Source organism: Haliotis cracherodii, unplaced genomic scaffold, assembly GCF_022045235.1.
Source record: "Haliotis cracherodii isolate W230 unplaced genomic scaffold, xgHalCrac1.p SCAF_10, whole genome shotgun sequence".
In the NCBI taxonomy this organism is placed as follows: Eukaryota; Metazoa; Mollusca; class Gastropoda; order Lepetellida; family Haliotidae; genus Haliotis; species Haliotis cracherodii.
In genome coordinates this window covers 28347529-28365958 of record NW_027266265.1, presented here as the reverse complement: position 1 = coordinate 28365958, position 18430 = coordinate 28347529, and the positions used below count along the sequence as shown (strand labels likewise).

Sequence of the window (18430 nt, the reverse complement as noted above, 5' to 3'; positions counted from 1 at the left end):
ATGATATCTTAATGGCATAATTATTTGGTCTATAATTAACCTCCGTAGTAGAATCCCCACTGTATAAAAACCAGTATTAGCAATATATCCGCACCCCCTACTCGGGCTGTGCTGAGACTGGGTCATATGGCTCAGGGTAGCGTAATCCCGGTTGTCTGGCCGTGCGGGAATCACATGTTCTATCAATGTGTGATAGTGACGTAACATCTCCCTCGCTTTCTCCGCCCGTGTAACTGGACTGTGTGGCAGTATGAGATGGCGCATGCTTAGGAATTCTATCCTGATTAGCACGAGCTTTGACAGTTCGTCTATCTTATGGCTAGAGGGTGAATGGTGTGTATTTCTGAGCATACTGCGATGCAATGTCCGTGATTCACGATCTGCCCTATGGTGTGCGTGGTAGGGAGGTAATCTATCTCTTTTATGTTCTCCTGTGTCCTCATAATAATCAGATACAGCGTAGGCTTGCATTGTCTGCTGTATGAGGAAGTACTGCCATATTCAGCCTTAGATCTCACTTAATCTCGTGCTTATCAATCCCCGTTTGGTCATGCCGGGTTTGTGCAATCAATTCTTTTAGATATGATTCCTGAGCCATTGATTGCGTGCGCTTTTATCAATTATTACAAAATTGAGTTGGTTAATTTCTCCGAATCCCTTTAGTTAAAATCCTGTGAGGTACATCTGCTCCTCAATTTTATTGGGAGATCCTTAGGTCTCTTGAATCTCGTGATCGACCCCTGTTGGCCAAGCCCGGGTTGTGCGACAGATTCTTTTGGATATGAGATTTTCTGAGACATTGATTGCTTGCGCTTTTATCAATCTGATCGACCCCTGTATGGCCAAGCATGGGTCATAGATTGCATGCGTGTGTCAATTATAACAGACATTGAATTTGTTATTCTTTCCGTGAACTCATTTATGTTAAAGGGGGAACGCGGCAGAGGGTGAAAATCGTTAGTTTCTGTCCAAACTCGATGATCGACCGTACGAGGACGTTGCCGGATGCAAGTTAGAGGCTTTCTGTTTGACCGGTAAAATGCATCTGCTCCTCAACATTATTGGGAGAGTGGGATGAGCGACGGGGTCTCTTCTCCTCATAAGGTGAGACGGCGCCCTCGCGCGACACTCGCGCTTTTACGCTTTATATATCATTACAGACATTGAATTCCGAACTCAATTAAGTTAAAAGGGGGAACGCGGCAGAGGGTGAAGATCGTTAGTTTCTGGCCAAACTCGATGATCGACCGTACCATACGTTGCCGGATGCAAGTTAGAGGAACTTTCTTTTTGACCGGTAAAATGCATCTGCTCCTCAACTTTTGGGAGAGTGGGATGAGCAACAGGTTCTCTTCTCCTCATAAGGTGAGACGGCGCCCTCGTGCGACACGCGCTTGTAACCCATGTGATTAATATGGCCACCAATGGCTTAATCACTTGTTTTTACTTGATGCTCTGGTAATCTTTGTAATCAGGATTGTTGATACATGCCTTGTAGAGCTTGTCAATTTTCTCCTTTGACAGAGGCTCACAATAGTGGGGGAGTGGGGGAGTGACATGGTCAATCTGGAGAGACATGGTCAATGTGGGGGAAGATGGGGACATGGTCAATGTGGGGGGAGATGGGAAAAGTGGGGGGGCTCATGGTAGATTCAAGATTCAGTGTGTGTAGGGGGGGGAAGAGACATGGTCAATGTAGAGGACATGAGGACATGGTCAATGTGTGTGTGTGTGTGTGGGGGGGGGGGGGGGGGGGGGGGGGGGAGAGAGAGAGAGAGAGAGAGAGAGAGAAAAGCTGTGGCATTTTTAAACCAATATTCTCTTATGAGACACAGTACACAATACAAAGAAGTTGTTCTAATTGGATAATGTAACAGTGTTGTCTTAAACAAAATACCTGAACAGCTTTCTTATACAGAAATTTGTCTGCAAATCAAAGCTGTAACCTGCTCACTTCGCATGCTTCATAAACCATAGATGTTAATTTCTCAACCCAATATCAAGGTATATTAGAAATTACAACTTTAAAACAAGGACAGCACAAAACATTTTTTTTTTATAATTTATAAGCAAAATAATACACATAAAAGATCTCAGTAACACTATTTTACGAAAAAATATATATTTGTGCCCTTCTAAACTCAAATACCATCCTGGCATGATTGCAACACTAAGTAAACGATAATTCATTCCAGAATTGTAAACAAATACTTTTACTCATAGGATCAATGGTGTTTACTTTACCACCAACTCAAATACCTTTTACAAGGTCCAACATCGAATAAACATCAAATACCTTGTATATTTTTGGTCTGACACATTTGTTTATAGTTCACGTTATAATTCATTCAACTCAAATATTTAACAAGGATAAAGCAGGATGCATACTATTAGCTATTTGCATTGATACTGGTTTCAGTATATATTCATTCTTCTAATACTTGTGGAAATATACTTCAGTCCATATCAAATCCGAATATCATGTGACCAAGCTTCTCCATTATTCCTCGTGGATAGTAAACTGTATCAAATGAAAGTAGAAATTGTGGGACAATTTTAATTATATGTTAAAATATTAAACAACAATGTCAACATGATCAAGGACCTATGCAATTTGGACAGTGATACTACAATAATCAACGTAATATGTGCTGGGCGCTTAGACAGATGACAAAAGAGAGGGAGTGGGGACACTTATATTACTTTTTGATTGTTCTGGAAGTTGACCAGGGAGTTTATTGGATCAGGGTGCTTAATACGGTGTGTCAAAACTCCAAGTCTAAACACTACAGAAGATAACTGTTATCCTCCCCATGTAATCTAATATCAAATGTGTATGCTAAATCATGTCAGCAACTGTTCCCACTTATGGAATGCATATCAAACATCATGCCAATGAACACTGCCATGGCAACGACGTGTAAACATGTATCAATAAGGACTCACACAATTACTGTAACAGCATACAAAAATACAATCTTTAAAGGCAAAGAATATGGAATCCCTCCCTATCAGCTAAGCTTGACGACATAGGTACAAAGATCCTTATCACATTATATGTAAACGATCAAATAACAAGAGTGCACTCATACCAGGAAGTATTGCATAAACTGCTGCTCAAAATGAGGTCAACCTGACTATAAATTGCTACTACTGATCACGTACAGACAACACTGTCATAGCTGAGTCAGACACTATCTATTTACTTATACAAGGGTCAGTTCCCCAGAACTATGCAGTTTACAAATTATCTAACAGAAGTATCATTCACAAATCTTTTTTAGACCTTGTAAACCATTCAATCTAGTTCATGCATGTCAAAACTTAAGAATTATTTCAGAACAGTGTCTTTATTGTGTGCTGTAAACGCAATGGAAACACAGTGCTTAGCAATGCTTGTTGTGGAGTGTTGATTATTCATGCTGAATTGTCAGAATAAAGCTATGGTTGAAAGAAATACATGTTTGAAACTAAACAGTTAATCCAGAATAGAAAGGGTAATTTACATCATATGTTGATCCTTTGTCCTATAAATCACTTGATAATTTCAGTCTGGAATCAGGAGTGAACAAATCCGGATCAGACAAATTTTTCTTGGTGATAAATTAAAAGAAACTGAAAAAATTGTTCAGGAACATGAATATTTTGGAGGATATATTTTTGTAGTGAAGACTGAGCACACAATTTCATAAAATATAGCCTTAACTTTTTTTATTCAGTATAGAAAATTTGGGACCCCAAGGTGTACATGATTGACAGAGATCCAGACTGCAGAGTACCATATTTTCTTGAGTATAGAGCTGTGTCGAAGGGGCTGCGCATCATACACGCAATAATGAGTTTTGATGGTTTTTTCCCTAACGGAAAGACACTACAGTGAGCACGTAACACCGGAAATACCATGTCAACAAATCCATACTGAAGTACGCCAATTAAGCATGTAAATTACACAGTCTGGCTATAAAAAGTGTTCTATGTATATCTGAACTTATGTTTGTAACTTATTTCACATATTTTATTAAAAATTCCTTTTAATATTGCTTTAATTTCGGCAAAATCGTGTGTGAAGTCCATCTTGTTGTCATGGAAATGTAAAAAATTGAAATTTCTAAAATTTCTAAATAGCAAAAGGAACCAGTTCAGCATGTGCCTGACAGACCTTCAAAGTTTGATGAAAAAATATTGAACAGTTAACAGTTCGGAAACGAACCCTACCCTCAAAGAACCCAAGTCCATCTTGTTGCCATGGAAACGTAAAAAAAATAAAATTTCTAAAATTTCTGAATAGCAAAGGCACCAGTTCAGCATATATTTGACAGACCTGCAAAGTTTCAAGACATGATATTGAACGGTTTCTGAGTTATGCTCCGGAAACGAAACTTGACGAACGGACGGACGGAGCCTGTTTCTGTATCCCAACTTTTTTGGGTGAGGGATAATAACCGGCAATAGTGATCAGCTGCTTCGCTTAGGCTCGCTAAATACAACTTTTATTCCTAATGCAGGATATTTACCATCCCCAAACACACTCGCGTGATAACCTCTATATATTATTCCTGATAAAAAATAGTTTCATATACAATTTAAGCCGATCCTTGCATTAAAATCCTGTAAAGTTATATCATTCGGTTGTCTTGACCGAATCACCGGTAGATTCCAAGAAAACTTGTGTTCAGCTGATTGCTGTTTCCGGCTTAGTTTATGAGAAAATACACAAGGTAATGTTAATCCCTGGATGTATGTAAAAAAATGCCTAGCAGAACAAAAAATACAATTTAAACGGTAAATCAATATGTCTGGTGATTTTTTATTTCAAATTTCAAAGTTGTACTGACCAAGTTTCTCATCACCCATTCGTTTACTGGAATTCGCTGGAGGGGTACGGTGTAATTTTTCTGCACATAATATTTAAATTATTTTTTTTCTCCAAAAAGTACCTTTTAACCAAAGGAAACCCAAGTTTTTCAACACCACCCTCATTTTCATAGTGAAAGCTTTTTTAATCCACTTGCCTTTTTCTGTTCTGTAGTATATTGAACAGATTGTTACCCCCATAATTACTGATTTCAACCCTTTATACTCAGAAAACAAGCAAAGTTAGACTTAAATGGCATAAATACAATTTGCTGGGACAGTTAGTCTTCCCACAGTTAGTCCCACTTCAAAACCAGAAAGGAATAATTCATGTCTTTGATGCCCCAACTTCCAGGACATGTGCCTGCATTTGACATTCAGTAGAACAAACTGTGACCAAGGTATCATGATATATGCTCATACTGCAGAATTAGGAAATATGATGATCTGATGGTTGAACTCACCCCTTGGACGGCCCTCCCCTCGGGTCCTGGAATGTAGTTGTTCTGGTATTGTGGTCAACGAAATAACGTACACCCTCACCAGTGTAGCGCATCTCCCAGCCCTCCGGCAGGGGATCCTCTTGCACTATGCTACAAATATATGTAAAAAACGTTAAAACTCTCACACAGAAATCATATTGCTAGATTAGTATGACTTCGCTTCACAATGAGAATCTGATTTCAAGACATCTCTAAGGTTGTAATCAAAACCAATTAGGCTTAAACTACACTTAATGATGATTCAGATAATATTAGAAGCCACAGAATGTTGTGTGTAGAATACATACCCCTGTGTTCTAGGATCCTCCCACTGTGTCGTCCTGTTCTTGTGATTAACAAAGTAAACACGCCCATTTGCATCAACCCGTTTCTCTGCAGAAAAAATGGTAAAGTATAATCATCCTACTTTCTCCAGGGCAGAAACTACTTGTATTTGTTGTATATTTAAACCTCCTTTCCCAAAAAGTCATCTCCGTATCACAAACCACACATCCAATACATCATGTTGCAAAGTAGTTTATGCATCCTTATCCTGTCCTTTGCAGGAATGGTATTTCTTACTGCTTGTATTAAAAGTAACAAGCTTAAAAACTCACCCTTCAATTTTTGGTATTTAGTTAGGAGGTACTTAATCATCCTCTATCACACTTTGCCAAATACAATGACATCAAATATTGGCCTGCGATGCTCGTAAGACCAGGCCAGATCTACATCTTACAGGAACAGGTAACATTGGTGGACTGCTTACCCCATCCTTCTGGCAGAGGTCCGAGGGGGTCACTGGTGTCCTGCTGGGTGAACTGGGGGAACAGGAAGCGGCGCTGGAGTTGCTCAAATGTACGATTGTTCCTCCATTCCTGCCAGTTCTGCCAGTTCTGTACCATGTCAGTGTTTGGACGTTGCCATGATGTTGTCCGAGAGTTATGATCGACATAGTACGCCCTGCCTCTGTTGTCAACTCGCCTCTCCCAGCTGCAAACATAAAACAATTCTTCAGACAGCTCATAATCAATTTGTATGAAGCCAAGTTTCAAGCATGAAGAAAACCATCTGATGAACGAAAATGCTCAAGCAACTGAACTCATGGTTTATGCAACAGAGGAGTCTCTCAAGGCATTTCATTGAATTTTCAGTGCTTTTCAAGGAAGATTCAAATCAAAGCCAGGGTTGCCAAATAATTAAAGACATTTCAAGCCTTTGTAAAGATTGACTAATTATTGAAAAATCATCAACATAACTGACCCTGGTGGTAAAGGCTGCGGTCGCTCCCACGTTGTTGTGCGGGTGTTGTGGTCAACATAGTATGGGCGGTTGTGCTGATCAAGACGCATCTCCCATCTGAAAACAAACAAGTAGATCATTAACTTAATAATGCAGAAACCTCAACTAAATATACACAAACAATACACAAAGTATAGACGTAGATATACAAGCAACTGTTGGATATTTTCAACCAATGCAAAACAATAACAGAAACAAAATATTGGGGAAAAGTGCACAGCAATTCATAACATTGTCAGGGATTCACATGTCTAATAAGGCAATGACCAAACAAAATCATATATGTAACAGTGAAACTAATTTGCCTTTTAGTTCGCAAAATACACCTTCGCAAATGTTCACCATCTATGTTTGTTTGCTTGCTTGTTTGTTGGTTAAAGCCACACTAAGCAATATTCCAGCTATATGTGGGCGGTCTGTGTGGACCTGACAATCCAGTGATTGACATCATGAGCATTGATCCACCCAACTGGGATACGATGACATGCATCAACCAAGTCAGAGGGCCTGACCACCTGATCCTGTTAGTCGCCTCTTACAACAAGTATAGTCGCCTTTTAGGGCAAACATGGGTTGCTGAAAACCTATTCTACCCCGGATCTTAACCATCTTTTCAACTACATTCAGTATCTTTACAAAGTCTACATCCTCAGTATTAATACTAGTATTATAGCCTCATTCTATTCATATGATCAACACCTTGGAGCACAGCCATAGCTTTGTTTTAGAGACGACATCCCTATGTCAATTTCTTCATTAACATCAAAAAGGATTTCAGACATTCTTGAGTGTTATTGATTGCTTTTCAGCATTATGTACTTCTAATCAGACTCAAAACAAAGCTATGGTGGTGAATGCATCAAGAGTCACAATATGGCGACAAAATACACTGGATAACCAAGGATGATCAAACTATGAGAGTTGAAGTTTCATATGAGCAATTCTTTAGCCATAAACCATCCAAAACATTTGATTTTTGGAAGAAGAAATATATTGCTGCCTCAGCTATTGATCAAGGAGGAATGGTTGGCTTGGGTTGTCCCATGAGGCTTCAACAGTGTCTACAGCAGTGTTCCGTACCCTGGAGGTAAAGGCTCAGTGTTTGCATTCATGGCTGTTTCTGCTGCTGATGGGTTTCCAGGTGGAGCATCAGTGGTGCCAGTAGTTGGTGGCGGCAGTGGCGGCGGTGGCCCACCAGGGGTCCCTGCTGCTCCTACCACTGCACCATTCTGATGGGCAGTTGGTGTGCCAGGTACTGCAGAACATACATCTTGATAAATACACAACACTTCACATGTAGGCAATGCTGACTATGACTTCTATCAAAACCGTGCGAAATTTTAGGAGGATGCTTGCTTGTGTTGGCGTTTACATGATCATTGAAGTCTTTGCATCATTAACTATACAAAATGCATGAGTGAGTGAGTGAGTATAGCTTTATGCCACTTTAAGCACGGCAGGGGACACCAGAAATGGGCTTCACACATTTTACCTATGTGGGGAATCGACCCAGGTCTTTGGTGTGATAGGCGAATGCTTTAACCAAAGGTTACCCCACTGCCAGTTAACTATTTATAAAACAATCACAGAAAGAGATTAATAATCAACATGACAGTATACAATCTCTGTAGTGGTCAAGAAAATAACACAAACTCAACATAATACAACATAATACATCTGTTCCCTTTAAAGAAGCCTGCAAACTAAATTCCTCACCGACAGCTGGCGGCGTGTTTGCAGCCCCTGCTGGGGGGGTACTGGCAACAGGAGTAGTGGCGTTTGATGACGGAGTGGTTGGTGCTGATGAGCTCCCCCCCGGGGGGTTAGCAGGGCGAGGAGGGGCAGCACGTGCTACATTGGACTGGTTGGAGGAACTGTTGCTCCGAGGCAATCGGCTAGGTGTCCTTCCTTCTGGGTTGCTGTGGCGGTTACTTCGTGATGTACTTCCATTTTGAACTTTGGATCCTGTAAGAAACCAGAAGTAATCATATTAATCTCTTATAAGTGGAAGAGTAAGTTTTCTTACAATAGACAACAGCTATATCATGGCGGCCTGCATTTGATTGAATCTGCATCCAGCAGCAATCAGGTGAACAATGATACTCAAACAACAAGGTAACCAGTCGGTTCTTATGACATGCATGGGGTACTTGGGATCTATTCCATCACAATATCATTATCATAAGGAGTAAACTTTAACATATCAACAGAATCTTACAATGACCCCGGTACATTACATGGCACATATATCTGTGATTACACTACCCACCTGCAGCGGTCTTCTTGGGAAAGTTCTTCATGTTCACTTCCATACCATTAAACACAACAGTCGAGTCGCCCACTTTCCCCTTCCCCTCTAACTTCAGTTCAAAGACTTTCCGCAATTCATTGACTGAAAATAGAAAATAAATCATTGAAGCATGCGTCAAGTTGGGCATCTCCTTATTCCACTCCTTTTAAATGCCCCAAAACTCCATTTATTAATTATGGTTTATATTCAACATTGAGGTTGAGAGTCACTGAGGCCTTTAGATAACTCTCTTTAAAAATTAGTTGAACTATTCCTTAAAACAGCTTGAAAATGCTATAGTCTAGGAAATGTTCTAATTAGTGCCTCTACTCACATTTTCCGTGGTTTTCCTCCAGTAAGGCGTGGAGGTCAACTACTGTCTGGCCAAGTAGAGTGTCTGTACGTATGCTGTTTTGGCTCAGCACCCTGAAGTCTAGCTTCGAGTATGGAGTCACAAGCCTGCAATACAAACCATTCTTCTTGATGTACGCTCAGACTGACAAGGAAACTGAAGTTACCCGTAGACATTTGGGGCTACTTGTTACAGTACTGAACAAACATACCCAGCTTCCTAAAGCTCTACCGTATATGACTGCAGATAAGCCGGCCCCGTAGATAAGCCGAGGAATTAACTTGACTTTTGAAATACGATAGAAAATGATATGACCCGTAGATAAGCCGAACCAGGAAGCGAAAGGCAAAAAGACACTGCAAAGTCGGACTGCAAGACATGTGCTGGTACTCGCAGATATTCAATAATATAAGATGAAAAACAATGTTATTATATTGAAAAAGTCATTATTATTTCTAACAAAGATTTAACAAACCAGTCATCCATTCTCATAATGTGGGAAGCTGTTTCTCTTGTCTTTTTTTAATCTCATAATGATCGTTATATGTTGCCATCAACAACGAGGCGCCATTTTGTGAATCGGTGTATATAGAATTATGAACCGGTGAGAAAATATATCAGCTAGAGCGAAGACTCGCAGTTTGAATGCAGCATCGTAAGCATGGCGTTTTCATTTCTCATGATGAGAATGTCAGTCAGTAAAAATATACCAACCTTTATAACCCCCCTTTATACCACTATTGTATGTTAATCCAACTGAATTAAATAAACTATGAACACATTGAATGACCATCACTTACTCACAGGCTTCTCCAGTTTATTAAACTAAGAAATTAAGCCCCTACTCCCAACACGATCGCTATGCACCCACAACTTAAAAGTGTTTGTGTAAACAACATTAACAATACCAATCGGCCCCTTTATTATCAGTGCTCATTTCCTTGTGTACCGTGTTGCTTTTTAAACAACAGGAAGCAATCAAGGGACGCAACTCCGCACAGCGAATTGCGGCGCCTTAGACAACTGGGCCACCCGCGCCCCCCCGTAACTATGAAGAGTATGTATGACTTGTTTATCAATCTGAACTTATGATAAAATATTAACTAGAAACGTTTTTACATAATATAGCCGATAAGCTGATAGCAGATTAGCTGCACAAAATATGTACTATAAACCATAACACCCGTATGTCTTTACAGATTGTGTACCTGTATGTCTTTACAGATGTGTACCTGTATGTCTTTACAGATTGTGTACCTGTATGTCTTTACAGATGGTGTACCTGTATGTCTTTACAGATTGTGTACCTGTATGTCTTTACAGATGGTGTACCCGTATGTCTTTACAGATGGTGTACCTGTATGTCTTTACAGATGGTGTACCTGTATGTCTTTACAGATTGTGTACCTGTATGTCTTTACAGATGGTGTACCTGTATATCTTGACAGATGGTGTACCTGTATGTCTTTACAGATTGTGTACCTGTATGTCTTTACCTTTCTTTACAGATGGTGTACCCGTATGTCTTTACAGATGGTGTACCTGTATGTCTTTACAGGTTGTTATTTATGGGTGGAAAGTAGCATTTCATACACATGAACTCTACTTGTAAGTTTGACATGTACATGTATCATTGTGAGTGAGTGAGTGAGTGAGTGAGTGAGTGAGTGAGTGAGTGAGTGAGAGAATTTAACTTCGCATCAACATTATTTCATCCATATAGCAGCGAGATCTTTCTGCACAATGAATTACCACCTAACACACTTATTAAGAATTACCCTGTACACATAGTTCAGTTCCTATGATATAACATGACCTCATACAATACATCAAAGGAATTTTTTCCATTATCATGGTGCTGAGATCTTACAGGCTAGGGAAATACACAGTCTGCTCTATAATACATATCACAATTCTAAACACTTCAATCACAACATCCCTTTTACATGCTGTCAACATTGTCATCATGGTCATGTGACCTCAATCCCTAACTACTACTACTACTACTACTACCTGAAGAATGCTCATAAAAAGACATTTACATCACGAAAACTAATCCCAATGGCCAACTTACACAGTGAAATGTTCATCCCACTTTGGAGTTGTAGTTTTCTTGGAGACATCAGTTTTCTTCGGTGGCTGCCCGTCAACACTGAGCTCTAGGTAAGGGTCTGGCTTGGATGAAAATACACCCCCACTACCATTTAGCTTGGCAGAAACAACTGAAATACATCCACCTCATTGTTGAAACATGCAGAGAAAACAGAAAATGACTTCACCTCAAACATGTCAAAAAGAAAATGAAATTTATAATTTGATTTTAATGCAAAATGTTTGTATTCTGAACAAAATAATTAAGACTTCTACAACATATACAAATGTACAAGAATGCAGCATCTTATTGCTATTTTGTTTCCTTCAAAATGTTTACTGAAAAAAGGCTCAAAACTCTTTCACATATTTGGGAGTATGTAACAAATGGTACCAAATTATCAAGATTGACATTTCTTGGGAAGAAGTATTTTTACAATACAGAAGATGTACAAAAGGCATTAAGCTGTTAAGACTTCCAATATAGATTTGTATATAGAATTGTTAATACAAAAACAGAATTGTTTACGATGAATATTGTTGATGTTAACATTAGCTCCTTTTGTGAGAAGAAACCAGAATCCTTGATGTTTGGTTATATAGAATGCCACTAATTAAACCATTTTGGACACAACTAGAGAACTATCTTAATAAGAGTTTTCCTTTTGAAAATAAATTTGATAAAAACCAGATACTACTGGCCATCAATGACAAAAACTCAAAATTAATTTATCATGTTATTATTTCAAGTAAAAGATATCCATACTTCTAGTATTAAGCAGGAAAAACTAAACTCTTTCATCCAAATTTTGAAAACAACATTTATCTGATTGAAAAATTCTGGGCAAAATAGTCTAATCTATGTGACCTACTTAGCTGTAACTCATTGGGTTTCAAGAAGTATCTTAAACGTGGTGACCATTAAGACTTATTATTACTGCTTGTGTCCACACTGTATATCCTTTGTTTTCTTTAGCAATGCAATGTAATCTTAAGCAATGTTAAGTAATGAAATACACCCTTTAATTATAACATGATATATCAATTGACAGGAGTAAAAAGAATAATAAAAAAAGAAGTATGTGGTGCTACTAGTTTATCTGTTATGCAAGTCAGTTGTAAACTGCAGCCTGCACTAGTTGGAAAATAAATAAACAAAATGGCACCCTGACAAAAAGTGACTGCTTCTGATCAGTTGGTACTTTCTGGAAATGAAGGACCTCGCCCCAAACACACTTTAAAACAAAATTCATTCTGACAACAAGTAAATCTTGTTGGCTTGTTTAACTGTGATCACCCCAACAGAAAAGCAGGCAGCAACTAGACAAGTGACATGGGTGTGTTGAGGAGATCATGCACAATGATTAACAACCCTCTATTGAGTCACAGTGCTGACAAACACTGCATGTCAAAATCAGGACATACTCATGGCAAATGTCTCACGTGTTAAACAAAGAAACTCAAGAAAGAACATATTATAGAAGAATGATACGAGGAATGCTGATTGAGAGCAAGACTTACTGGTAACCTGAAGCTGGGACAACTGGGGTGTACTTGAGGCTGCAGCACCGGCCGCTTCTCCCATCATCAAAAGTGCATAGCTACACAACAGAGATAATGACACTCTGACATTACGCTGGAAATTACACTCTAAACATGATAAACTTGTTATTGTAAAACATACACACAGTGGGAGACTAGCAATTATTGGGAAGATTGCTGTGATTCAATATACTCCATTTTCCTCAGGGTTTCATAAGAGACACACAAAAATGTGTCCAGTATGCACAAATGTAGAGAATGGACAGAAAAAAATATATGTCCCGAAGGACTCTCAATAATATTCATTGTAACAACAGCACATCAAGAGCAGTTACGAGTGTCTGTTATTTCATCCATAACCACTGTCCACATGATCATTGATTCATTCCAGGCTCTAAAGTAATTATCAAAATGTACAGTACACTATACCATTTCATTACTTTACAGGCCCCTCATATTGCCTGCAAGGACCCTTTGAATTATTTATTGGTCCCCCAAACCCCCACTTTGTTTGTCGAAGTAAAGGCCTGTTTCCTCAAATCAAAGGAAACAACCTGAACAGTCATCAAATCAAGTCACATGTTTGTATGTTTGTTTGTTGTTTAATGACGCACTCGGCAATATTCCAGCATTATGATGGCGGTCTGTAAATAATTGAGTCTGAACCAGACAATCCAGTGATTGATGTCATGAGCATCGATCCATGCAATTGGGATATGATGGCATGCATCAACCAAGTCAGTAAGTCTGACAACCCGATCCTGTTAGTCGCCTTTTACGAAAAGCATAGTCGCCTCTTGTGACAAGCATGGGTTGCTGAGGACCAGGTCTTCACAAGGCCAATAACATGAGACATGGTAGAGCCTACTAGTGAACAGCCTGCTACATTACTCCTGTTAGCCAGTAGCCAACACTTCTACAGCTACTTGTAGCCTATTCATTCACAAAAAATCTACAGAAACAATACAAATTAACAATACAAAACAACTAATTCTGGTCAGTAAGCACAAAAGATTTTGACTCAATTGGTCAATACTTGTGTTGTGATAATGACTACAATCTTCAGCATTTGTCATTCACTAGTTACTACGTGTTTACACTGTTATCAAGATGTAATCACTTCAGCTGAACATGACATGTGATCATGTGACAGTGACCTGTGTCAGGACTTACTGCTCATCTTACTGCTTTCTTCTGAAGATAACTATTGCTTCATTATTCATGTGTCATGGAACTGTTCAACCAAGTTTAGGTGTTTAATAATAATAATAATAATAATAATAATAATAATAATATTTTCATCTATTAACCCAGTTAGTGATCGGCCTTGAAAATACTGAGGGTAATTAAATTGGTAGTCCACCATCTGAATCTGTTTGAAACAGGAAATGAAATAGATGACATTTATTACATCTACCACCCTATTTCACAAGAAAATAATTGATAGAAGAAAATTGATTCTGTAAACATTTCTCAGTCATTTGACAAACATTGCCACTGTTGGTCTGTACTTGAATACCTTTGGTGTTTCAGCATGTGTACAGTGTGCAGTGACATATCATTGAAAACACTGCCGCACTCATCATGATTCTCAGGAGTTGTGATGTACCCATGGTAACAAGGTGTTGTGATTGTCATGAAAAATCAGAACATTGTAGGCTTTGTCTGTTGCATTAAAACAGTCATGGCATTTGTAATGCTAACATATTAAGCATTAGAAATTAACATATAACATTCATGTCAACTGAACATGCTGACAGGCAAACATATTCCTGAAAATTTAAAAGTAATGGAGGTTCTGATTTCTGTGAACATGTTCATATCTATTCAGTGTTTGAAATGAAGGGGGACCTGAGGTCCTTGAAAATGCTGAGATTTGCTTCTTTTGTATTTAAATCTAAGGCCTTCAAAACTTTTAATCTTTTAACATTAGTGTTATGACAGACCGCAGAGGTCAATCCAGTTCAGTAGATAGCAAATAAGAACTTTCATTCATGTAACTTCAGTTTTCATGCAGTATGTACTAAGTTGAAAGGCACAGAAAAAGGGCAATAACTGTGTAAAAAAATGAATTTACGATGCCAATTTCCGAACTCATTTGAGATCATGACCAGTAACATTAGTGTGTAAAATTTCATTTCACTGACTTAAATAGTTTTGGAGAAAATTTGTTGTATATCCCTATATGTAAGTGCACCGAAAGGCTTGTTAACAAACAAGAGAAAAGTCTGGTCATGTGATAAGACCACGCCCACAGACACCTCTCTGCGGGATAAGCTCTGGGGTTATCAAGTGTTGTTTCCAAACAATGTTTCAAAACAGTTGACGTACTAGCCCCTTAATATTGGATCAGATTTCTGTGATACCTTTTTAGACACCACAGCTGGGAAAATTCATACAAAGTTTAGACTCCATAGGCCTTGTATTTCCAGTGGATACAAGGAAAACTGTATTTTTACATGGTTCAGATCAAGGTCACATATTGATAAAACAATCATTCAAAATATTCACAAAATGTACTACCATATACGATGTAATAAGCGCCCAGGGTGCTCTCAAAATTAGAAAGAGGGGGCTCTTATTAGAATATAATTTTGGTGAAAGAGTTTCGTAGTTTATGCTGACAGCCTGAAATGATACAAAAGAAAAGTCTGTACGTATTATACACAAGATATATTTTTCCAGAATTTAATTCCCAGTAATTAAGGGTGCATACACACTAGTGTGTATTATACACGAATAAATAAGTCTTGTGTACATTGATCAATTGGAAGGGTGCTAATTGATATTGTTCACTTGCAAATATATTAACAAATATTGCCGTGGTTGCTTATTAGGGCGGGGCACTTATTACGTCGAATACGGTATATGTTATTCTGCATATATAATGAGCTGAGTAATGAGCAAAAACAACATTTTCAATATAGGCACCATGACTGACAAATTCCCACAACATCACCTTCGGTCACGTGAGCTAAAATGTGACACAATAGGTATCATTTACATGTACATCAGCACAGATCAATATGCAGTGCTTGACTATTGTATTGGCCATTTTATGAAATTGCTGCTAGAATTCAACTTAATCATGTGCATGATGTTCAGAACATATCCACAACACAATATTCATAACAAGCATGCGACTTAATGATATATTACCGTAATCAATGCTGTTAATATCCTGGGTGTTAAACAAACCAAAGTGGTGCTAATTGGGATACAATGATGTGGACCTTCGTAAGGATATTGTTCAGAGTGAAATAATGTTGAACTTACAGTTACTCTAACATAATCAGTGTTAGACAATAAAAAAAATATGCCAGGCCTGCAAGGCCCTCAGACTTAAGAAGCTGCATGTCATGACTAAACTTTTTCAGGCCCTCATAAAAACCAGCAGCATATTGTGATAAATAAATTTACCACAGGCCATAAGGACCCATAAAAATTTGAAACTGCAGGCCTGACAATAGATCTACCTGCCATACGAACAGGTGCTTATTTCGAACACTGACCGTCACACATTTTTCTTGTTGACAATCAACAATAATGTCAAATGCATTCTTCTGACAGGATAAGACAGGGAGGCAGGTGCTCATATTCTAGTAACATGTTAATTGGGGCAGTCATACGGAGATGATTATGTCACTGAGTATATGTTCCACAACAACATGGACCATTGCTGATGCAGATTACCATACACTAGCAGTATTGAAGTAGTTTTCCTGGTCCAGTCTTGATTATTTTCAGGCCCCTATAATACAGAACGATAATCTGGAGAGCACCTGGTGTTAATTGGGGTCAGCATTGAAAGTATCTCTGTTTGGGCAACATGACCTAGTTTATATGAAGTAGGTTGACCATAGGAAGGTGTTTTGGTTGCTTTTTTACCATCTAAATCATTGAATGAATACTAAAATTGACAGATAGACATGCTACTTTGGCAAGTGTTTTGAAAAAAAAGCTATCAAAACAATTTAGTCAATCTTGGATATATTGCTCGGGGAAGTAGGTTGTCCAAAACAAAGGCTTTTGTGGCCTTTCACAAACAAAATGTTACTAATACGATGAACACAAGGAAAAATCATGTGAACAATACAAAAATTAAAAAGATAAATGCAATATATATCTTTTGAAGGAGCTGAATTAATCATTTTATCAACATACATTAATCAAATGAACGCCCTCATGTACATGTTATAAATAGCCATGATAGCCATTCTTTTCATTTGTTGCTGGCAGGTGCTTCCAATCTGGATCATTAGCCACAACTTCCAAAGTCTGGATCTTGTGAAATATATTTGGATCTTTTACCAAGATTAATAAGCTTGCCAAACAGTAATCTTACTGATTATAGTCTTTTGGATTCTAATTGAAATCTGGAAAATTTATGAAAATTAAGCTCCATGTTTGGTCTAGTGCACACTAACGTTTTTGGCACTGACAACTTTACGCAAAAATATGTCACAAATCCATAAATACAATCATGATGAGACATCACATATGCATAACTAACTAAAATTAAAGATTAACTGCTTGTATTGTGTATGTGTGTGTGCGTGTGTACATGATGTAGGGACAGTTGTAAATTGGCCTGATATTCTCTTCAAACAGGCTACATTAAATATCAATAATTAATGAAAAAGATGAGGATTATTACTGAAAGAAAGAGAACATCAAACACAACATCTACTCTGTTTCTTACACAATGACATGTGAAAAATGTTTCAAAACATGTTAAGTGTAAAACAAACTAAACCAAAACATTAACCTTTACATATGTAAATCATAAAATAAACTCAACCACAAAATAACTGAGGTTCATGTCACAGCACAGAATAGTGTAACAAAAAACACCATCTTTAGCTAGCAAGAATTCATTAACAAGAAAAAAACAACCCAATTCAACCAATGAAACCAGGACCACATAATACCAAAATTAGAGTGACATGTGGTAATCTATAATGAAAAGAAGGCAGTGGACTACATTTTCAAACATAAAATCATAATAGCAAAAGTGTAGGGACATATCCATCTGTATGTAAACAAAGTCAGAATCACAAGATCGGTTATCCATATTTTGCAATTTCATCCCTGACCTTCACAGAATGTTTTGTATATGGATGGTTATGTAAACAAACCTAATTAATAAAAAATATTGTGTTCTGTCTTATGATGAAGCAACTCACTTCAACAGAACTGATGTTTAAATAAATAACTACACATACACTGATGAAGTGTCTGTAATATACCTGTCAAATGTGCGTGAGTGATAGGAGCTACTAGGAAGACAGAGATTGCACGAAAATATTTCGCACAAAATTGACGATCAGTATGAATTTATTTCAACATCTCTTATCGCCATATATGTATTCATGTTCTTGAATACTTAGACTAGATCTATACCGTATCTAAATTGACATACCTCTTAAACACACGGAATATTACGGTAAAATTTCTCGTCGTACACTTTCTCAATAATACTCCTGTTGACCACCATCACTGATCATGTGACCACTT

The 18430-nt window shown here is 38.0% G+C and overlaps 1 protein-coding gene across 1 annotated transcript in view; it reads right to left on the bottom strand.

Moving 5' to 3' along the window:
• Window positions 1-18421, bottom strand: part of LOC139454240 (E3 ubiquitin-protein ligase Su(dx)-like) — a 37584-nt gene extending 19163 nt beyond the window's left edge. Inside the window, exons 1-11 of the mRNA XM_071235846.1 lie at window positions 18336-18421; window positions 12893-12972; window positions 11355-11502; window positions 9263-9387; window positions 8908-9030; window positions 8355-8603; window positions 7719-7893; window positions 6600-6695; window positions 6106-6329; window positions 5645-5729; window positions 5319-5447 (exon numbers count right to left, since the gene is read on the bottom strand). Coding sequence (XP_071091947.1) covers window positions 5319-5447; window positions 5645-5729; window positions 6106-6329; window positions 6600-6695; window positions 7719-7893; window positions 8355-8603; window positions 8908-9030; window positions 9263-9387; window positions 11355-11502; window positions 12893-12959 — 1421 coding nt within the window. The 5' untranslated portion in view covers window positions 12960-12972; window positions 18336-18421. The remainder of the gene's footprint in view (window positions 1-5318; window positions 5448-5644; window positions 5730-6105; window positions 6330-6599; window positions 6696-7718; window positions 7894-8354; window positions 8604-8907; window positions 9031-9262; window positions 9388-11354; window positions 11503-12892; window positions 12973-18335) is intronic.
• Window positions 18422-18430: the final 9 nt, after the last annotated feature.